We start from the raw sequence: 23548 nt of genomic DNA, 5'->3' as shown, positions 1-23548 counted from the left end.
ATTCATTCAGTGACATGAAATTGAAATCCATCTCTTAAGAAGTTGGATACATTTATGGCTAAATATATCTGATGCTCAGGATACAGCATGAATAAGAAAAATCCTTGCAGTTGCCTGTGTTCATCTCTCAGAAAGCAAAAGAATCCACTTGACGTTTCAGTAAATACCAAAGTAACTGCCAAAATAAATAAAGTCCATGGATCAGAAATCCAAGAAGGAGCAATTTTGATTAGAATTGAGAGTCCTCTTTAGTCCAGTGAAGTGATATCAGGAATGTTACTTCCACTCTGGTTATGACCCCTGTCTCACTCCTGCTGCTGAATGAACTGATATGAGTACTGCATTCATAGGGGCTGGTGGTGGTGACAGATGTCCTGCTTGCTGTTAAGGGTGAGGTGAGGCTATCCGAAAACATAGTAGGATAGTACTGGAGATCAGTGGGAATAAGAAAAAGAAAATCCAAACCTGTCAAATGTGTTGACATGCTTGATATTGGCCTGTGGTGGAATGGTACTGAGTAGTCTGTTAATGTAGGCAAAATATTAACAGAATCAACCCAAGTCATACTGGGCACCTTTACAGAAGGCGTGATACACATGAGAACCCCTTTGGTTGGGCTCCTTTGTGTTTCTGAAATAAACAAGCATTTCCTTTTGGTAGGAGAGTCTCTTCATCAGAAGAGCTTTCTGTTGTTAGGGCAATTCTGTCATCTTTGTTAACCTCATTGACTACAGTCACTGAACAAGGCGTACTGAGGACACTAAAAGTTTCTGTTTTTGTACATGGTTGGCTGGATACTTTCAAACCTTCTTTCTTCGGTCTCATTGGATACCAAGAACCATCTTCTTGGAATTTGATCTCATTCACATCAGAATAGTCATTGAGAATTGTCATAAAAAGCCAGTCTAATATTAGATTTTCATAGGCAGCCATTTTGTCACAGACAGGACAAATCCAGGCAGGATCTTACTCATTTGTAGATAAAGGGCAGCATCAAAACACTGCAGGTATATACAACTCACAGCACCACATGGGGTTGTCAGTCTCATTCTTCCTACAGGACACATAAAGGATACCTGAAGACTAGTTGGTATAAATAGACTTGGTGTATAGTTTTTTATTTTTATATATATATATGTATATATATATAATATAGTTATATATATAATTATATATATAGTTGCAATTTCACTATCAGGATCTGCAGTAATTTTTTCTTTAATTAGAAGATTTTGGAATGATCAGGGTCTCTAATACCTTTCATTTTTAACCTCTGTAATAACATGGCTGATGTGAGCTGTCATTTAAGATATACAGGCATGGAGTAATTCTTTTCTGATTTCCGATGCCCATGATATGGAAATCTGATATGGCACAGCTAAAGATAACCTAACTAAATATGTAGTATTCAGGGGATGTCTAGGGTACTTCTGTACAGTCCTTTTTTTTTTTTCGGGGGGTGGGGAAGGGTGGTACATGGTCAAGGAATCAAACCCAGGTCTTCTGCGTGGAAGGCAAGTATTATACTGTTCAATCCCATTTTTAGGAGGTGATGCATTGCCAGGCAAAGAAATCAGCTTCTCAGTTTACTTTTATAAATAGACTTAGGATAATTATCTTCTTCAGGGTAACTTGTTTCTGCCAGGCAAAGTCTCAGCTGAATTTGGAATTATAATCTCTCCTACCACCTGGAAAATAATCTCTTGAAATGTTTATCTCCCTAACTTGTTGAGGTGTCAGAGCAAAAATAAAAAACTTTTGAAATTGTTGACTATGGCTTTGAACTAAACTAATGGGCTTGACGAAAGCATCAAGGATGTGATAAAAGGGCAGGTTTTTAACTGCCTGTCAGGATGTACAGGAAGAATTGGGGGAGATGGCTGCTGTATCTCAAATGTGGGTTTGGTATCTTGAAGCAAGACAGAACCAACAGGAGAAGACGGTAAGTGAGATGTAGCTGAAGTGGGAAGCAATGAATTGGTTCCAGCAATGGCCAAGTCAGGTCCTACATGTGATGAGCTACCATCCAAATTGAAAGCAAATGATTTTATTGTGGATAAGCCCGAAAGTCCTTTAAGAGTCCGTGGGTATTGGAGTCTGTACAATTCTCTTATTTTAATATGAACTGCAGGGCTGCAGCCACTCTTCATTAAATGCAGAACCCTCTTCAGAAGTCATACTGGTGTCCACTTTTATTCTGTCCAGCAAATCCTAGTAACACTTGTAGTTCAGACACTAAAATTAGAAACCATATTCCTTAGTTCCTTGAAATCTGCCATTTTATAGCACCCACAGACGCTGCCTGTCCTTTGGATTTTATATATCATTTATTTTTTTCTTTGTCTTTCTTTTCCTTCATTGCAACCTCCTTTTCTGTATACGTGATCTTTTGTGATGTATATGACTGGTTCCTTTCTCATTTGTTTATATATATATATATATTTTTGTTTGTTTGTTTGTTTATGTTTGCATGGGCAGGTACTGGGAATCCAACCCGGGTCTCTGGCATGGTAGGTGAGAACTCTGCTTGCTAAGCCACTGGCCTGCCCTCTGTATGATATTTTAAAAATATACTCTTTGTGGTTACTCTGGAGTTTCTACTAAACAACCTACATCTATAACTACTGATTTAAAAAGACACCAACTTAGCTTCAATAGCATACATGTTCTCTTCTCCCATATTCCTGTTTCTCCTCTTTATGTTGTTTTTGTCCTACTTTACAACTTTGATTTGCATGTCCATTATCAAGAAACAAGCCGTTTTCCTGTTTACATGTATTCTGATTCTTACATATATTGGAGAGTAGAGTTGTATATTGAGGTTGCAGGGCTGTTGGGTTTTGCGTTTGCTGTTTTAGTTCATCTTATTTTTTATTTTTTGTAAGCTGTGTGGTGCAGATCACATTTCGTTCTTTAATTGCGGAACCATTTTGTTGATGTTTGGGAGGTGGGGGGTTGCACACGGGCTGGGTATTGAACATGAATCTCCCACATGACAGGTGAGAATTCTGCTCTTGAACTACCCTTGTACCCCTTTTAACCTTACTATTGCTCTTCGTTTCTTCATTGCTCCAAGCCACTCTTTCCTATCTTTTTCTTTGAACCTGCAGAACTCTGTTTAATAATTACTGAATGGTAGCTCTCTTGCTGATGAACTGAACTGTTTCTTTTATCTGTGAATATTTTAAACTCTCCCTCAGTTTTGAATGTCAGTTTTGCCCAATAAGGAATTTTTGTCTGGCAATTTTTCTCTTTCAGTACCTTGAATATGTCATATTCTTCTCTTCTTGCCTCCTTGGTTTTTGATGAGAAATCGGCACTTAGCCCCAGTGAGGATCCCTTGTATGTGACAAATCACTTTTGTTTTCTGTCTTTCAGAGTTCTCTTTTTCTTTGTCATTTGTCATTCTGATTAGTATGTGTCTTGGAATAGGTCTATTAGGATTTATTCTGTTTGGAGTACTTTGAGTTTCTTGGCTGTATATATTTTTATCTTTCATAAATGAGTTGGGAAGATTTTGGTCATTATTTCCTAAAATATTCTTTATGCCTCTTTTCCCTTTTCTCCTTTTGGAGAAACCCATGACATCTAAGTTTGTGCACTTAGTGTTATCACTCAAATCCCTGAAACATTGCTCAATTTTTCCTATTCTTTTCTCAGTCTTCTAATTGTATGATTTCAATTGTCCTGTCTTCTAGTTCACTGATTTTTTCTTCCTATTCAGTTCTGCTGTTGTATGCCTTTAGTATATTTTTAATCTTGGTTATTGTGCCTTTCATCCCCATAATTTCTGTTATGCCTCTTTTTAAAAACATTTTTTATTGTGAAATGTACTATATGTGAAGAAAAGTAGTAAAATTTCAAACTACAATTTAGCAAGTGTTTATAAATTTTAGAGCATAGTTTAACAAGTTATAGAGCAAACACATGTTGAAGGTACATTACTGATACCCTGGAAGCCTCCTTTGTAACAGTTTATCACAGCCTCCTTTTTCAAAGGTATTTGGCAATGACCATTCAAACTTATTCATGCTGAAAAAAGGTGTATTGACATTGTGAGATGAAGGAATGCAGCTGTTGATGTTTAGAGAAACTGATACCTCTGGGTTTTAGGACTTATCTGGCATAGGAACAATCTGGAGGTTATCTGTTTCTGAAAAAATAAACTTAATAAGTAAAATTTGTATTTACAGAGTGTTAGATAGATTCTAGGGTATTCTTTTGGGTTTTCAGGAATAAGGTGTTGGAGCTTGGCATACCATGGCATTTTGCGGTATCTGTGTTATGCCTCTTTTTAAGCTTACAAATTGTTCATTATGCCTGCTCATTGTCCTCTCAATAGCTTTTATATCTATGCATATTTTCGTATGTATTTCCTTGTATTGATTTAGGAGATGTTTTTGAACATCTTTTATTAGTTATTCCCACTTTTGAGTCTGCTCTGAAATTTCAGTTTGTTCCTTTGGCCAAACCATATCTTCCTGTTTCTTTGTATGGTTTATAATTTTTTGCTGATGTTTAAGTATCTGATTATCTTGATGAGTTAACTAAGGTCTGTTTCTTCCTCTTGTCTAGAGTTTTATTGTTGGTTGGCTTTTTGTTAAGGCTCTCCTTTGAGGTTTGGTCTAACTTGCTCTAGACCCATGTATACCTGATGAGATTTTCTTAGCTCTTCATCTGAGTCTTGCCCTAGATATGAAATGCAGTTTTTAAGCTTACACTTTTTGTACAATTGTTTCACTTCTAAGAGAGGGTTTCTTTTCTTCTGTTCTTCGAGAATTTTTATCTGTTTTATTTATTTTCATGAAGACTTTTCTCCCCAACTGCTATGATTTGTTTAAATTGTCTCCCTCAGTGCTCCATTTTCCTCACTCTTTTCTGTTCTGGGACCCCTCCTGTCTTACAGAAGTTCCTTTTAACTCTGTTTTTTAATTTTTTTCTGTGAGGCTTTTCTGCTTCTGGTTTCTTCCCCACTAGTGTAGCCTGTCCTGGGAACCAAATGAGGTCAATCTAGAAAGGTGAGTCTCTTCAGAAAACTCCGTTTTTCCTTGAGGTGTCCAACCAACTGAAACTGGATTGAATGTGAGCACAGCACTGGTTAACCAGCCTTTCTGTGCACTCCTCTTTTTTTTTCCCCTCCCCGCTGGGGGCACTTTTGTATGCTGCTCTCTGTGGTGGCCTGTGTTCCACGTGTGTCTCTGCCTGCAGTGGGAGGGAGCTGGGCAGTGAGTGATGCCTTTGTGTGACTCCCAAGCCCGTGGGACTGAGTGAGGGGTAAGGGACTCAGACTGACCAGCATCTGCGATGGAATCCTTTACCTGAAATTTTTCTGTTTCTTTGATTCAGCACTTGTGGAGTCCTCCTTCAGCCTCTACCATTCTCCAGAGGTCTAAGGAAGTAGAGTTTGTCCTTTTATTCTCTGAATCTCTGGAGTGGCTTTTTCAGGTGATGTCTTATGTCACCATGTTGATGGCATCTCCTGACCTTCTTTCTTCTTGATTCACTATCAACATGTGCTTTTTAACCTCATTATCATAAGATTGTTGTTGCCCACTAGGCATTGTAACCATGCTTCAGGCAAGAGAAGAGCAAAGGGCTCTCTCCTAGTAATGTTTTGGCTTTTATCCCCTGTAGGAAGGTCTTGTACTAGAGATCTCAGTCCACCTTGCATTCTCTAAAACTTTGTTACCTGACCATCTCTAGCTGCAAGGGAAGCTGTGAGAGCCATTTATTACCTTCCTGTACAGAGGCAGGAAAGTTAAATAGTGGGAGGGTAACTAAGATACCCTACAAGGTTTGCCAAATTGGGGCAACTTTGTTATACTTTTTAGTTAAACTGTATATATTTGGATCAATAGGGGATTTTTTTTAGTGTTGTTAGCAGAGGGACATGGAAGTTTATATGCCATTAATTATGTTTTAAAAAAATAAGAATTCCCCCTTCTCATAATTTGATCAGAGGACTTATGAAACCTGTAAACCATTTAAACTTTTTGTTGGAAGGCAAAGTTGAATAATCACTGTAATAAAGTCCATTTGGATTTAAACTTGTTTTTCATAATCTTTTGTGAAAGATAATGGGCCTGCACATTCTTTACTCTTGGCACTCTGAGTTTTCTCAGCCAAGTTAAAAGAATAGTGTACTTTAAGCTAATTTTTATTTTGTTCATCTGTTCACCCAGTACTACCTTTCTGCTGTGAGGACAGGATTCTGGCTCTGTGACAGGCGTCTTTTTTGGAGACCGTCCTTCAAGAGCCCTACTGCCTATAAAAGATAGGTAAGCCTCATTCTCCCAAGAATTTTTTTCTTTTTTTTTGCCTTCCTTCAAAAAGTGCTTGTGCCATTCCTCTGATTCTACACTTTCACAGAAAAAAAAACAAAAAATTAAAAATTAATGTTAACTCTTTAAAATTTTGGATTATAGTTCTGTCTCATTGTAGCAGCTATCAATTTTTATGTTTCCCTTTGGCACCTTAAAAATACCTGTAATACTTGATAGTCTTGATTGACCCACTTGGCAGCATATTAAACAAGAGGAAGCCAGAATCTTTAAAAATAAATCCAGTTTATTTAGCATGACTTGTTATAGGGATTTGAATGTTCACATCTGCCAGAATATAATGAAATAAGCATGATGCATTATGGTTAGTTAACGCAGGTGTTAAGTCTGTCTTACTGTGACTGTAATTTTTCGTCTGTGGAGATAGATACCTTGCTTTTTAAAGGAAACTTATAAACTTCACGTTATTGGAGGAAATTATATTTGCATAATTCAAGAATTTACTTTACAAAAGGAAGCTTTGATAGTAGTAATAATAACTAATATTTGTTTCCTGTGTGCCAGGCCCTGTTAAAATCATTTTCATGTATTAATGTATTTATTACCCTTAAGTCCTTAGGTACTCTTATTTTCCTCGTTTTGCAGGTGAGGAAACCAAGGCTGAGAGATGATCTGGAATTTAAAATAGGCATCCTGCCCCAAAAGCCTATATACTCTTTAATTATTTTTTATAATGCTTGAGAATAGTATGTTGCAATCTTTTAGAAATGTTGTTAACAGATAACAATAGGCTTTTAAAATTGTATATTTAGAAAAACTCTACCCCTTCTAGCAGATGGTGTTAAATATAGAACGATGCATAGGATTAATTCTTTGTGTTTTGTACGGGCATTAACATTTTATTGAGATGACTTGATTAGCCTTTATTTATTAATGCAAATTTGGGTGCTTTGTCGAACTACTGCTCTCAATGTGCAGGTTTAACAATGGTGCCATATTAAGAGTGCATGGGTGGTTCAGTGGTAGAATGCTCACCTTCCATGCAGGAGACCCAGGTTGGATTCCCAGACCATGCGCACACACCTCAAAAATGGTACCATATTATGTGTGCCTTCTGATATTTTTATGACATCCTTATGCCCTAGCCTTTAACGGCTCAGAAGGTATTTTAATTTTTTAATTCTAATTAAGTAATTTGAGCAGGGATCAAGTAATAATGCTTCTAATATTTTTATATCTTTCTTATCTTCCCCTGCCCATTAAATAATAACTTTGTAAAATATTTGAATGACCTACAGGTTTAGGTTTTATTTAACCTTTGACTAAAGACTGATATATAACAGTGATTATTTTATTCTGTATAAGTACGTTACTACTTTTGCAAGAACTTTTGGTATCCTCTGTGAGAGCATACTGTAGTTCTGTGAACTAGGTGGATACCTAATAAACGTCAAACTTAGTTTAAGTTAGTCATAGAAAACTGATAAAGCATTGATGTCCTCCATAGTGGAGGGTCCAGCACCCTTCACTATGTGGAAATCTTTGAGAATAAGGAAATAAGTGAAAATGACCTAAATTGCAAAAATCCATAGTAAATCTCATGTACTTTACTTTTAGAAGCACTTCAGCCCTTTAACACCTCTTAAATTCATTTCTTAGTAGCAGTAAATAAGATAATCACAGTATGTTTTTGAGATAGTATGTGGTGATATGTACAGTGATGGAATACATTCTTTGGTATAGCCAAAGAAAAGACAGACCCTAAAATCCAATGCCCTTAGAAGCCGCCTGAGCCCACTTAATATTTGGAACAGATCAGATGGTCTAGACTCTTTAATCTTCTTTAAGGAAAGGTTCAACAAATGTTTTTGTCCTTTGAAAAGGCTGAATTATGATAATTCTCAAAAGCGTGTAAGACAATTGGAAGAACATTCCATCAAAAGGGATTTGCACGTTACATTGTGAATATAATTACTGCTCCCGAATTGTACTCTTGGGATATGGGAAGTTTTATGGTGCATATATAAGTTTTTTAAAAAGAGAGCTCAAAAAGACAATGACAATTAAATGCAATACATAATCCTGGAGTGAATCTAATAGTAGAGGAGAGTGGGCCCAAAAGGAGATTATTGAAAAAAATGGAATACAGACTGTGTGCTTTGTATCAGTGCTAGGTTTCTTGAACTTGATAACTGTACTAAGGTGGTTAAATAAGTGAGTGCCCTTGTTCTCAGGAAATGTACATGAGGTGTTAAGTGTTAGTGGAGCATGATGTCTGCATCTTACTCTCAGATGTTTAGAAAATAAACAAACATGGGTGGTTGATAGCTAGACAGAAAGATACAACAAATGTGGAAAAATGCTAATAGTAGTTCATTCTGGGTGGGAGTTATATTTGAATTCCATGTATTTCTGTATTAATTTTGCAACTTTCCTGTAAGCTTTAGATTATTTCAAAATATTTTTACCTAACTAAATGAAGAATGTTTCTTAATTTTATAAATTGAGACAAAAATAACAGAACTAGAATTTTTGTAATTTTAATCTAACCATATACATATTTTTGTTTTGCTTTTTTTGTCTTAAGTTATGGATTAGTTTTATTAGTTTTATGATGGTGGACAAGTTTAACTGACTGAGCTTCAGTTTCCTCATTTATTCATAAATATATTTACTGAATAACTGTTGTGTACCAGGTACTACTTTTGGAGCTGGGGATAGATCAGTGAACACAGGCGGGAAAAAATCCCAATCTTTATGAGATTTAACATTCTAGTTGGGAGAAATGAAGAATAAATGATAGGATAATAATAATATCCCCATTTTAGGATTTTTTCCCAAGATAATTACATATAAAGTTTTCTATCCATAGTACAGAATAAATGTGGGCATTTATTATTTTTAGTGATTGATTCTTGACGTCTCACTCCTAGTCTTGTGTTGGTGCACTTAGTAATCATCTCTCAATAGTTAGCAATAGTTTTTATTCAGTGTTATCAAATATATTAATTTTCTCTAATACTGTTGAAGGGTACGGGAAAAGTAGAAGGATGGCAAATCTCATCAATATATGTACTTTGCTTTCCTTTCTAACAGCCACCAAAAAAGACATCTAAAAGAGAAAAGCCTAAACAGAAAGCCACTTCTAAAAGTAAAAAATCTGTAAAAAATGCTAATGTTAAGAAAGCAGATAGCAGCACCACCAAGAAGAATCAAAACAATTCAAAAAAAGGTATGTTTGAAATACATCATCAGCAACTTTAAAGGTGTGTGTGTGTGTGCTTATTGTAGCATAATATTTAAGCGCGTGTGAAAATTGTGAATTGCTAAAAATATCTGGGGAGAACTGTATTCTTTTTATAAATAATTTGCAACTTTAAAATGGACAAAAATTTCAGTGCTTGTTTTATAGATAACCTATAGCACGGTGATTTATAATCTTTTTTGGATCTAATATCTGATAAAAGCTATACAATTCTTTCCAATCTATATTAAACAATAATTTACTGTTGTCTTAGAAAAATTTTTATTCATATATAATTATCTTTTAGAAAGTGAATCTGAGGATAGTTCAGATGACGAACCTTTAATTAAGAAATTGAAGAAACCACCTACAGATGAAGAATTAAAGGAAACGGTGAAGAAATTATTGGCCAATGCTAATTTGGAGGAAGTCACAATGAAGCAGATTTGCAAAGAGGTAATTGGACAAGTGATTAGAACATGTTGCTTTATTTGAAAAAATTCCTTCACCCATCTCTTAATTAGAAGCTGGATCCTTGTGTCCATTCATTCATTGAACAGATATTTATTGACCTGCTACATGCCAGGCATTCTTACAGGTAGGTGTTGGGAATACCACATTCAGTATAATAGAGTGTCTGCCCTAATGGAATTATTTAATAAATGACATTAGGATAGTTAATAAAATTAAAATTATGTATTCCAAACTGCATAAGAAACTTTTTTTCCTGATCTGGAAGCTGTTTATTAGCATATTCTTCAGCTAGTTTAAAAAAGCACAATTTCATGAACGACCTGATTGTCAATGTTAGGTTTGTAAATGAGGTGTTACAGATAAGGGTTTCAACTCAAACTTTTGTGATGTTCTTCTAAAATAAAATGTTCTAATCTTGAATATAGAGATTTCATATTCTAGATCAAAATTGGGAGATTTTGGGGTCATTTTCTTATGGTAAAATGAAATAAAAATTTGTAACATGTAATACAAAGGCAAAATAGTCTATACTTTTTTAAAACATTGGTTATTTGTTTATTCATTCAGTATTTATTGAGTCTTTACTACATATCCAACCCTGGGCTAGATGTTAGCGGTAGAGCCAGCGAAGCCACTGCGTGGCTTTAGGGGGCTTGACAGTCTAGAGGGATAGAAAGAAACAAGTGTTTCTTACCTGGGAATGGGAGGAGGGTTTGGGGGAATCTGGAAAATTCATCTTGGAAGGGATCTTAAGCTGAGTTCTTATGTAATTGGGCATCAGCTGTTCCATGTAGTTGAGGAACATTGACACATTCACAGAAATATGACAAATACTGACTGTGAGGAATAGTAATTAGTTTAATATGGTTAAAGACTAGAATGGGAGGAAGTCTTCATGGAAGACTAGGAGATGATGTTCAAGAGTTGTGCAAGTCTTACACAAGCCCTATTACAGAGTTTGGTTTGCTTCCTGAAACTAGTGCAGAATTGGGAGGCTGGGTGTATTATTGAGAGACCCATGGCAGGGACAACACGATGAGAATTTTCTTTTTGTAAAAGTCGTCCTAGAAACATCAAGAGAGATTGATTGGAAAAGGATCAGATGAGGGATTCAGGAAAACCCAGTTTGTGCCATGATCAAAGTTCCTGGGTTGCTATTCTCCAGGCCATAACCGATAATCAGAAGAGCCTGGTCAAAGCTGACTTCATTGTGGTATAAGGGCTCAGATACAATTAGTCATATTAGGGAATAGAATACTTTTTGAGGAAAAAATGAACTTTGTTCTAGATATTTCAAAATGGCATGCTTAGAACATCCGAGTGGGAACAATTAGGACATTGTAATTCTCCAGTTTAGGAGAGAAACCTAGAATGGTATATTTGCTAGGAGTTGAAACCAGAAATGTAGATAAGGTCGTCCAGGGAAGAAGACACTGGGTGAGGAAAGCAAATGACAGAGTCTTAGAGACCACTGACTTCAAAGAGTTGAGAAATAATTCATACAAAACAGAAGAAATTGTGAGGGCATAGTAGTAGTGGGAAAGTTGGAGAAAGTGGACTAAACAGTCTCAGGAAGCAGAATTTGATGAAGAATACAAGGCAGGGACCCCTCTGGAAAATTAAGCAAAGAAACAGAAGGCAGCTCACAGGAAAAATGTAAAGACCTGTCAATGTACAAAAACACGCTCAATTTTCCCTACTAATCAGAGTGATAACAAATTAAATATTTTTGACTATTAGTAAAAACTATAGAGTGACGGTTTTATTGTCGGCAAGGATATAGGAAAACTGGTACTCTTACATACTTTCTAAGTTGTAACAGTTTCTTTTGAGAACAATTTGGTAGGATCTTTAAATTTAAAATGCAAATACCCTTTAACCTAGCAATTCCATTTCTAGGTCTCTATCGTAAAGACATAGTCACATCTACACAAAGATGATTACAATAATGTTCAGCATGTCCATAATCTTGGAAAATCAGAAACAACCTAAATGGCCATCACTAGGGAAATGGTTAAACTGTGGTACAGCTGTGTGTTTGGAGTATTATATAGCAGTTCAAAAAAAACATGGAAAAACCTCCAAGGTATTGTTAAAATTTTAAAAACCATAGACTATTACCACTTTTTATGTAAATACAGAAAAACTTTATTACCATTTTTGTGTATGGAAATTCATTTTATAAAGATCTGGAAGATGACATACTAAACTGATAACTGGTTTCCTTTGAGAGTTGAGAGAAAGGGCTGGAGCAGAGTGGGGGGAAAGGAGTAGTGGTAATTGAAAGATCAGTCTGTCCATTTGAAAGATTTTTGAGAATGCATTTATGTAATATATTAAAAGGGATTAATAAAGGATGTTGAGCTAATGCAAGAATGACTTGAGTTTCTTTCCACCTTAGCAATTAGGAGGTAGTTGTTCACATAATTTTGAGGGGTTGTTAAAGCCAGGGTTATTTACCCTTGGGTTGGAAATTAATGAATAGTGAAAATAATGAATTAAATCTTCTGTTTCGAGTGGTCTGCTTTGGAAGGGAAATAGTAGTTAAATGGGGGAATATAAGTTGATGAGAAAACATTTTTAAAGGGTCAGAGGAAGCGTGTTCTATGCTAAGGGAGAAGCAGAGGAGAGGAGGGGTAAAAATAAAGGACTTTTAAGGGATGGGTCCCTGAGGAGGTAAAGGGAATAGGAGGGGATGAGTCCACATACAGATAAACTGGAAGCAAAAGAAGTATGTCAAAAAGTTGATGGAATTCATAATGTTTCTTGGTTGAGAAAGTCTGGGTTACTTCAAAGGAATGATATTGCCTTTGACTGGAATGAATGGAGGGACTTAGTTAGAAAGATTTGGAATTGCTGGAGGGGTTTTAAAGTTAAGTATCATGAATTTAAAATGGGACCAGTCTTCTCAGAGTTCTATTTTTGCACAGCAGTCTATAGGTTGGACTTAACCATGGAAGAGTTGGTAGAGCAATGGCTTGGGTTTGTAGGGAAAGGACAAGAGGCAGAAAAATTAGGATGAATTTAAATGATGGTCTATGCTTGTAGGGGTTAGCCAAGTATGGTTTGTGGGCCAAATAGGTCCTACCACCTGTTTTTTGTTTTTTTTTTCATAGTAAATATATTTTATTTAAAAGACATCATCCAGAGAAGAACTTTATTGTGTAAAGAGTTGATACCTACAAAACCAGCTATTTTCTCTTCTTTTTTTGAATGTTTTACTTCTTTATTTTCTTTTTTCTATTTATTTTTTAACATAAAATCATTCTGTTCTACATATATAATTTAATTCAGTGTCATCACACAGGTGCATATTCATCATCATGATCATTTCTTAGAACATTTGCATCAATTCAGAAAAAGAAATAAGACAACAGAAAAAGAAATAAAGTGTAAATAGAAAAAAAATACATACCATACCCCTTACCCTTCCCTTTCATTGATCACTAGTATTTCAATCTAAATTTATTGTAACATTTGTTCCCCCTATTTTTATTCCAGTTGTACTCAAATCTACCACCTGTTTTTGTCAACACCCATTTCAGTATTGTCTTTGGTGGCTTTTGCTACACTGGCAGTAGTAGATAGTTCTGACAGAAACTGTGTGACCTACAAAGCTGAAATTTTTTTATGTACTATCTGGCCCATTACAGAAAGTTTGCCAACCCTGATAGGGTTGATGAAGGGTAGGAGTGAAGCTGGCAGGGTATATATTAGATTGTGAGCATATGGAAGAGTCAAGAAGTCAAGCAGCAAGTATAATTGGGACAGAAAAAGTTAACAAAAGAGGATTACATAGTAAAGTTGTAGAAGTAGAGGACTTATGAGAACACCTGGATCTCAGTAATGTGTAGCTGAAGTAGAGTACTGGGTGATGTAACTAGCAGAAAGCAAGAGGATATCTTAAAAAAAAAACAAAAAAAAAACTAATGAAATAACCCACTTAAAAACATTAGCCCACTTAACTGAGGTCTATCCAGGTGTTTTCTTCACCATGTTCAATGTTGATGTAACCGACACTCCCTGTTGGTAAAGCACTGCGCTCAGATGCTAGTTTTTTTGTTCTGTATACAGTATTAAGACTGCTCATTCCACCACAGAATTGTATACAGTAAACCAGAGTACTATTAATACATATATGTAATTGATTTTAGATTAAAAATCTTTTTATCCAAAGATAACATTTCATTTTTAAATCTACTTCTAAAATCATTTTTCTCTTTTCATTGTAGGTTTATGAAAATTATCCTGCTTATGATTTAACTGAACGAAAGAAGTTCATAAAAACAACTGTCAAAGAGGTAAATATTTCCATGTTTTATAGCTTTGAACATTTTATACATAAGAGAAAATAAATTATGTATGTTAAACTCTGCATATTTTTCAAAATCTTCATGTCACCGAATATCACATTTGATCTTCAAATTCCTTCAAGGTAGATAAGAAATGAGATTTCTTTTCATTCCCATTTTAGAGCCTAAAAAGCAAAGTCTGAATAGTTAGTGACAAACCTAACTCAGATTAAGTTGCAGTTTCATAGTGTTGCAGGTTCACAGTGTGTGGGTAAGGTAGCCTGGCTCGCACAGCAGCTCCCACACCTGGATTAGAACAAGTTCCTATCTAAGCCAGGGAAAATAACTAGCTATGTAGTTTTGTATTAATCCCAACTGATCTCCCACAGGTCAGACTAGTGAAATTGAAGTACTTTTTTTTTAAAAAAGAAGGTTTTATGATTCATATGTACTTAATATTACATGTTGAGTATGGGAAAATAATATTTTTCTTTCATTACAGCTAATTTCTTGAGATAGAGGTTAGAGACAGATGACTTGTTCCCATGGATTTGAAGATCTGATTTATACCATTATACCAGCAAAGAGAATGTATTTCCTTTTCTAAATCCTTGTTAAGCATTGTATTGGTAGAACTTACTGCTAACTTTGGATCTTAAGTGTTACTTAAATTTGAGTTTGCCATTTTAAATTGCATTTCTATGCAGTTTTTAGTTTATAAAATCTTGCATGGCAGTAATTGTTCTTTGCTTTTATAGTTGTGTTTTGTACATTTTGGATTCCTTTATATAAGGTCATAGATTCTTGAACTGTTGTGATTTTTTTTAGTGTGCTTAATATTAGCCTGCTTAAGACATAATTTTAATCAAGTAGAATAAAAGCTATTATAACCAGCACCTATACATGCAGAGACTATTACAGTATTTAGTATATGAAATATTTTGAATACACATCCCGTCAGTCTGAAAACTCAGTGGCAGTGTGTTCAACATATTAAACATATACAAGCTACAGCTGTCCAGATGGCTAAATCTGAACTTTTCTTCTGCATGTGTATATGTCAGATTGTCAGCATGACAGGAGTGACAGATATTTTTGTATTTTTAAAAACAAATTTGTTGTATATAAAGTTTTTTTATTTCTTTTGTGCAGATCAATTTTTAAATTCATATAGGTAGGTATCTTTCCAGTTATAAACTACAAAATGTCAGTGTTCAGCCAGATGATATGATGGAGCAGTGAAACGTCAAAATTCAGTGAAGGTAATACTGAAGGACAGATAGTTCTGCTTTGCCTTGAAAGTATCATCAGTTTGTAGTTTTAGTGTTAACTCTGCAAAAATAAGTGTAGATACATTTTATATTAAGGACAGATCAACATCAAAATAATTTCAAAAACTTGGGAAAGTTTTTATTGTTTGGCTTATAGTAAATTAACTGATTTTTATTAACTGCTTTTGCCCACATAAAATGCTGATATTTACAGGAAGCTGGCCACCTTCACAATTATGATAAAAGTACCAGGTGAAATGTCAAAAGAAGATAATGTGCAGGCAGCAGCGGATTTCTCTGACAAAGTGTTTCTCAAAAGTGATAACACTTATTTTCACAATAAAGAAATTTAATGTATTTGTGGAATCAGGATTGTTGGATATTAAATTTTGGTCAGTCGGGATTCTAGATAATCAACCACTCCTTAATGAGACTAATATTGTCTTTTATATTGACTGTCTTAATCAGTTTAAGTAATCTGTCTCAATTTTAAAATAAAACATGCTTCCAAATTGGACCTTTGATATACTAAGTTTAAAAAAAAAATCTCCGCATCATAGAATGAATGTGTAAAAATGTCATAAATTGAATGTTGACAGGTTCTTTAACAGGTTTGGCTTGTTTCCTGATAACTACTAAGACATTAGGGAAGGGGATACTTCATACAAATGAATGGAATAAGCAACTAAATGAGGCCTCAGAATTGGCCGATTTTAAATATTTAATTTGTTCCTATAAACCTTGTCAATAAAAATAATAAATCAGTGTTTTGGTCTCTTGCATTTGATGTCTTAAAAGTAGGATTTATAAAGCATTTCCCCCTTTGGAGGATTTCAGAAGACAGGTATTTACATGGATTTAGCCCCATAGCTTGTATAATTTGGAGTGCTCTTCTCTGATAACCAAACATTTCTACCTGAACATAGTACAAATAGGGAGAACTTGAAGCCATTTTGCGCAATCCTCAGTTCATCAAGATTGATAATTATTTTATAATCATATACTATAAAGGGTACAAGAAAGAATGACCTAGAAGTATAAAGAGATTCTGGAGGAGGTGAGGGGGATTCAGTTGATCTGTGTACCAGTTTTTGGTGACGATAAACCCGTTAACTATGTATTTGTCACTACAGTGCACCAACTGTATTTGAAAAACAAATCTAGTTTTATTAAGCAGTTTTACACAACCAGCTGTTCATGCTTTCCATTTAAAACAATGATAAATTTGTGTATTCACTGTTACTTACTTACAAAAACTTTCATACAACATTGAAAAACATACTCAAAGTAACAAGAATAAAAGTACCATGTTTCCTTAAAGAACAAAGTGTCAAAGTATGTCACTTGAGATAGGAAATGAGTTTTTAAGTACACATTTACCATACTTTATATAAGTATGTTTTTTCTTAGTTTACCTGTAGCGCACACAGTACAGGTTTAAGTGCCCAGAGACTAACAATTCACTGTAAACCATTTTCAACTTAACATGACATTTTTCGTTTATCACTTAACATATACTATTCCTAATATTTTAATACCTAATGCTTTAAAGCAGAACACTTCCCAATCAGTACCAATGAGTCTCATGAGAAAACTATAAATATCAATATTTTCCTGTTAACTTCAAAACAAATACAAAGCTATTTGCTTTCTTTTGTTTGTATCATATTTGGTGGGGGTGGGGTAGGGCATCTAACCTGTCTAAATTTCACTGCACATTGTCTGCATAAAATCTATAGGCTTACTTATTTAAATTTTAAAGCCCACTGTTTTCAAAAGTGGCTTTAAAGTCATATTTTCTAAGTGTTTTTTTTTTAAGTAGAGTAATACATTTGAAAGAACTGTTTAAATATTTTAAACAAAAGCACTTAAGTTATCCATATTTCTAACCTGTAAACTGGCATTTCTTTCCGGATTCTTGGCAAAATAAGTGCCCTGAAACTGTGTTTATTTTAAATGACATATTAAACAGTTTTTTGTTCTGACCAGAAGAAGGAAAAACTGAATGTTTGCCATGTTCTTAGGCTTTTAAGATATGGCTTATAAAATGTAACATTTGCCAGGGATATTTTACATTTTTCTGCAGTTTTCCAGTGGGCCTGCCTGTGGAATACTATAAATATAATTCTGCAAAAAATATTCCTGGAGATTGAATCCATTATATTAAAAAGGGGAAGAGGGAAGAGATTTTTGTTAAATTCGGACAAGATATTTTTTCTAGTGGTTGTCAAGGTTAAGGATTTTAAAGTGTGCCACCCACCCAAATTTTGCTTTAATAAAAATAGCCATATTCTATATCTACAGTGTGAAGACCACATATCTCTACATCGTTCTTAATGATATAATAAAGGGACTGAAAATTTTGCTTTGCCAATGACTATATAAATCAAAATGTTTTATCACAAAAGATACCTAAATTTAAATTCCTTTTTGAATATCCAATGGGAAAAAATACATACAATATAAAATAGCTTCATTTTACCTTTGATTAAAGCAATTTGTACTGTATCAAAAAAAGGATTTTATCTAAATTTTAAGTAAACGCTCAATATTGGAGCTATATAAAATCTTAAGGCTCATTGGTAAAGATACTGATGAATTGTCATAGAAGTAAAACACATGGCTTTATCTGGATTCTTAATGATTCCTGCTTGTTTGACCTGGCTTCTCAATGTATGAAAATTTAGCCAAACAAAAATGTCACACATAACGGGAACCTCCACCATGGAAACAGTGATATGTGAGGTCTTAATTTAAGGTTATTCTGCCTTACGCTTCTGAAATCCAGAAGACATTTAGCTTTCAGACATTCCAGACCTGTTAAGTGGAAAATGCAATGAAATATGATTGCTTACAAGAATTCTTGGGGCTAGTGCTTTCAGAGAAGTGAGATGTTTTATTTTATATCACCTTAGGAACATTTCAGTTTTGCAATTCAAAGAGCTCTTGTTTGTTTAAAGAAACTGAGGTTTAATGTGTTTCAAATTTTACCATTGCGGGTTCACAAGACACCTGGGTCCAAACGAATGGCATTTAAAATGCTGCAATCTTGCTTGCTTCTCGAACACCACTCAAATATGCCCCTGTAACAGTTTGTGGAAAATGCCTGTTTGTTGCCTGTAAAAAAAATAATTACATAATTTGAGATCTTGCATAAAGAATTCAGATAACAATCAAAAAGTACACTGCCCCTAACCCACCTTAGACAAAGACTGGTGCCACTCCTGTGTACTCCTATTAACATCCTATGCTCACCCATCATGTCACTTAGAAATTTTTGGTTATCGTGCCAGAATTTGTCAAATTAATTCATTCTGCATCTGTTTACCACTCCTGCAAAGTACCGTGTGGCAGTCATGAAAGTATTAAATAGATATGCAGGTACTGGAGTTTAGAACAATGAGTAACACACAGTCCCTTCTACACTGGTCAAGTCATCTGGCAGTTACAATCACCAATGAGTTACTAAACGATAGATCATGGACTTTTTTCAACAAGAAGGGAAAAGAAAAGGTTTAAGAGTTGTTGGACTGGAAGAAGGTAAGGTGGTAAGAACTTCATTTGCAAGGAATGGTTTTACCACTTATTGTTTAAGCAAACCAAAAGAATAGGAAAGTAAGGGCCTCAAACTGATATTAACTCGAGTTAACATTGACAAGGTCTGGACTGGGGTTATGGGAAGGGACAGTTGAGAAGGAGTTAAAGAGGACAAACAGAGGAAAGTTAAAGTTGCCTGTAGACATTGACAACTCGGGTGGGTGGGAAAATATCCAGGGGCCAAAGACTTCATTTGAACCAGAGCCAGATGGAGGTGAGCTGGCATACAGTTACTATAGGGGGACGCCATGGCTGTGGCAGAAGCCTCAGAGAGACAGTGGTATTTATAAGGCGGCAAGGTAATTACATCAGACCAGCAGCAGAAAACAAAAAAGCTACACCTGGTTCATGACCTGAAGGCACATGAGGCTGAAATGGCTGCCTCCTGGAAACAGCTGGCAGTTGTTGCCTGGCATATAATCATTTTGCCTTGTGACTATGAACTTGGTTGTTCATAGACCAAGGAGTAATCAAACGTTTCTGGTTTTAAAAGGCATTCTTTTGGGAGTAACACAAAAATCATGAGGAAAAAAAAAACAAGAACACTATTTTAGATGTGTAAGAAATGTGTAATCCCAAACAAGAATATATAAAGTATATTCTTTTTTTTGGTGGTGGTGAGGAGTTGATACCCCACCAATTTTGTGATTCTCCCCACAGAATCCTAAACACTTCTCAAAATTGGGGGCATTAGGAACCATGGTGGCAGAGGTTTGCAGTAGAGGGCAGGGATGAGGGATCAAACAAAACAGGGACTGAGTAAGATTATAACCAAAACCTTTAATTAGTTAAGAAACACGAAAAGGATACTATCAAAAAAGTGATCTGAGAACAAGGTGTTTATAAAGTAAAAGCCAAAATTTAAAAAGTGAATACAATTAAAATAACAGGGTTTGGAAGATAAAGTTAAGGAAGTCTCCCTGAAAGAGTAAAAAGATGAAAGGTGAAAAAAAGAAAATCAGATGGTCAAGAGATCCAATGTAATAGATCTGGAAATAGACAATAGCAGATCTAGAAAAAAAGAAACAGGGAGAAGGAAGTGATCAGAAGTAAGAAAATTCTAGGAGTGAAGGACATATGGATTTTAAAGAGGCTTACTAGAGAGGGATCTAGCTCAAAGCCCTAGCCCTGGAGAGGAGAAAAGGAGTCCCACATACCAACCAGGCCAGACTGGGGCACAAGGAAGAAAGACCCAGTAATGTGGGATTCAAAAAAATGGAACCAACAGGCTGGCTCTTAGATTTAATTGTTACCTGGAGATTACTGAAGAGGGGAGACTTAAGGAGAGGTACCAAAAAAAAAAAAAAAAAATCTAATAAAAACAGGGACAGTTACAATTGTCTAAAAACAAAGCTGTGTAAGAAAGGTATTTAATACCTTGACTCAGCAATAAATCATACACAGCCACATAATATAAATATTGATACCAACGTGTGAAATAATCCAACATACTTAGAGAATGGTGCAAAGAGACTAAATGAGCTAAATATTTAACCTAATAGAAAGTCAGTGGGTCTAAAGTTAATTTAAAAAGTGGCAACAGAAGCATTATTTTTAAAATAGGAAGTAAATTCCAGAAGAAACAGTGAAGTTATTCATGAGAAGGATTTTGAGAAGGCTTCTACTATGTTTTGTCATAAGGCTTTGAATGGTATTTGACTTTGTTTTCAACACTGAATAATCAAAATGAATGTTTAAAAAAAAAAAGATTGGGTCTGGGACCAAGGGATACATACCTCACCAGCAAAGAAAACTGTCCCTTGTATTTCTTCAGCAATGATATCGTAGGCCTCACCACTTCCACCTGTCCTCACAAAACTGTATGCCATCTGGATCCAGGGGTCTGAGCTCCACCGGGTGACAAAATACTTGGTGGGATCTGGGACTTCCTATGTCAAATGGGAAAGTCATAGGAGATCAAGAAGGGACCTAGAAATGATGCAACCCAGATTATAAATGCACATTTCTCCCTCCCTGTAAAAACGGACTTAACTCTCAGTATGATCCTTCACACAGGCACCATATCTGAACGTCACCCTCTATCTCCTGCCCTGGCTCTGTGCCGTCCTCACTGCACACACATATCCTCATTTCTACAGTTTATCCTTCTGCCAGAGAGACTCCCCACCCACTAGGGGCCATCACCAATAGCTAAGAGATAGGCCTTCTCTTCCATGGCCTGCAAGGGGGTAGGGAGAGGGTGAGAAAGGAGTCTTTCACCCAGAGTAGAAAAGGGAAGGGTGAGTCTAGGATCACAAATGGAACTCTTAAAAGGGCTCTCCAGAAAACATCTATCCAAGGGTATGCATGTTTCAGACTCAATGTAAATATTTTGTAGGCTGGCCCCTGAAAAGTACCACTATGAAAACTGTGTGCTAAGTTTCAGATTACTGATTTTAAAATAAGCTTTTGGATATCAATCCCCAGCTAGGGACTACTGTGAGAAATAATCACAAGTTAGACACACATAAAGTAAATTACATGCCCTGGATGCCTCTTTCTCTGATTTACATGACTTGAGTCATTTCACTTCTTCCTACTTCTACTCCTTATCAGAAAAAGACATAAGCCACGGCCTTTTAGAAACAACCAGAGTTTGTGAGATTTAGTAAATTGATAAAAAAAAAAAAAATACAGTAACTCCATTAAGTAGGGTTCAAGGAAATTCTGGACATTGTCCCTTTAAAAGGGAAGCTGTAGAGGGGTAAGGGGTATGGTGTGTATAATCTTTTTTTCCTCTGTTATCGTTTTCTTTTTCTGTTGTCTTTTTATTTCTTTTTCTAAATTGATGCAAATGTTCTAAGAAATGATGAATATGCAACTATGTGATGATATTAAGAATTACTGATTGTATATGTAGAATGGAATGATATCTTAATGTTTTGTTTGTTAATTTTTTTAATTAATAAAAAGTATATTTATGTACTTAAAAAAAACCCACAATGAATATCACTTCATACCCACTAGGATGACTATGACTTAAAAAAATAAAATAAGTGCTAATTTAGTATTAAAAAAAAAAAAAGGGAAGCTGTAGTCAAAGTTTGCTAAGGATTGGGTAAATACTCAATCTTTGAAATACTGAAACTTTTTCATCCTTAAAAAAGAAAGGGGGTATGCATGTGAGGAGAAAAAAAGGAAGACAAACAACAGCGTAAAGGAGGTACAGAGTAACGAAATGAAAGTGTATTTTATGGGGTGAATTTGTCCCTCAGGAAGAGAAGTTCAAGTCTTAACCTGCAGTCCCATGAATGTGCCCTTATTTGGAAATAAGGTCTTTGACGATGTAATTAGTTGAGGCCACACTAGATTAGGGTGGGTCCTAATCCAATACAACTGGACACAGGGGGAGAACTGGACACAAACACCACGAGGGGAGGCCACACTGAAGACAGAGGCTGATTCATCTATGAGCCAACGGTTGCAGGAAAACACCAGAAGCCAGAAGAGGCAAGAACGATTCTCCTACATGTTTCAGATGGAGCACAACCCTGTTGACACCTTGATTTTGGACTTCCAACCTCCAGAGCTGTGAGACAATACATTTCTGTTATTTTAAGCCACATAGTTTATGGCACTTTGCTACATCAGCCCTAGGAAATGAAGACAGTGGGATATTTGGAGAATGAATAACATAGCCCAGTGCCTTATTTCCTTAATTCTCAGTAACCCTGCTTTGCTCTGGGTACCACACCCACTCTGAAGAGTTTATAGCAAGCACGTCCCTCCTCCTTTCAGAAGAATCTCTGACCTGCTCCTTGAACAGTTCCCTCAGGGTGGCCAGACACTGCTGCAGGACCTGTTTATCATCCAGGTTCTTGACGGATGCCACCGCCTCCCCAGCAATCACTGACATCAACACACTGTGTTTCTTCTAAAGACATGAAAGAGAAAAACCATTTACAGTTTTTGCTTTGGTACAAAAGCTTTGTGGGAGCAACAAACATGACTACTTCAAGAAAATATAGCAAATATTACTGGGGTTTCTTTCCTATAGGAAAATGTTCCAGTCCAAGCTTCCTCCCAGAATATAAACATCTCAGAATTTTGCACAATTTTCACTTGTCCCCAAGTTTCATACCTGAGTAATTACCAAACCAAATTCTAAACTGTAATCGGGGAATGCAAAGTATATCTTACAAATGATTTTACCTGGGGATCCATGTCATAGAATACAGCAAAAAGCCCTCGTTTGCTGGCACTAGGGGGGACATGACCAAAAAAGTCAGCCCCTTGAACTTTACTGTCCCAAAATCTATATGGAAATTGCAAGGCAATCTAGAAAGCAAAGCAAAAAAAAAGATGGTTAAGTGTTTCTCAAAAGCACAGGCAATTTCTAAGAAGAAACATGTAGCTCCATTCTCAAACTGTATTCAAAAGAACACACTA

At 35.6% G+C, this 23548-nt stretch overlaps 2 protein-coding genes and 1 pseudogene across 8 annotated transcripts in view; 1 reads left to right on the top strand and 2 right to left on the bottom strand.

Moving 5' to 3' along the window:
• DEK (DEK proto-oncogene) overlaps positions 1–16327 on the top strand; it is a 45867-nt gene extending 29540 nt beyond the window's left edge. For 2 of the 3 annotated variants that reach the window (XM_077143463.1, XM_077143464.1), the window contains exons 8-11: positions 9378–9513; positions 9833–9981; positions 14232–14300; positions 15777–16327. In XM_077143463.1, the coding sequence (XP_076999578.1) occupies positions 9378–9513; positions 9833–9981; positions 14232–14300; positions 15777–15818 (396 nt within the window). In that variant the 3' untranslated portion in view covers positions 15819–16327. Of the gene's footprint in view, positions 1–9377; positions 9514–9832; positions 9982–14231; positions 14301–14793 lie in introns of all 3 variants that reach the window. The other variant, XM_077143465.1, reaches the window with a different exon arrangement.
• On the bottom strand, positions 249–2279 carry LOC143668870 (E3 SUMO-protein ligase PIAS2-like; annotated as a pseudogene).
• A 381-nt stretch (positions 16328–16708) lies between the features above and the next one.
• The window catches only part of KDM1B (lysine demethylase 1B), a 59879-nt gene continuing 53039 nt past the window's right edge, over positions 16709–23548 (bottom strand). For all 5 annotated transcript variants that reach the window (XM_077143459.1, XM_077143458.1, XM_077143462.1 and 2 more), the window contains 4 exons: positions 23312–23437; positions 22911–23033; positions 20896–21048; positions 16709–18679 (listed from right to left, as the gene is read on the bottom strand). In XM_077143459.1, the coding sequence (XP_076999574.1) occupies positions 18596–18679; positions 20896–21048; positions 22911–23033; positions 23312–23437 (486 nt within the window). In that variant the 3' untranslated portion in view covers positions 16709–18595. The remainder of the gene's footprint in view (positions 18680–20895; positions 21049–22910; positions 23034–23311; positions 23438–23548) is intronic.

Source organism: Tamandua tetradactyla, chromosome 25 (genome assembly GCF_023851605.1).
Source record: "Tamandua tetradactyla isolate mTamTet1 chromosome 25, mTamTet1.pri, whole genome shotgun sequence".
NCBI classification, from domain to species: Eukaryota; Metazoa; Chordata; class Mammalia; order Pilosa; family Myrmecophagidae; genus Tamandua; species Tamandua tetradactyla.
This window is presented reverse-complemented; position numbering and strand designations above follow the sequence as displayed.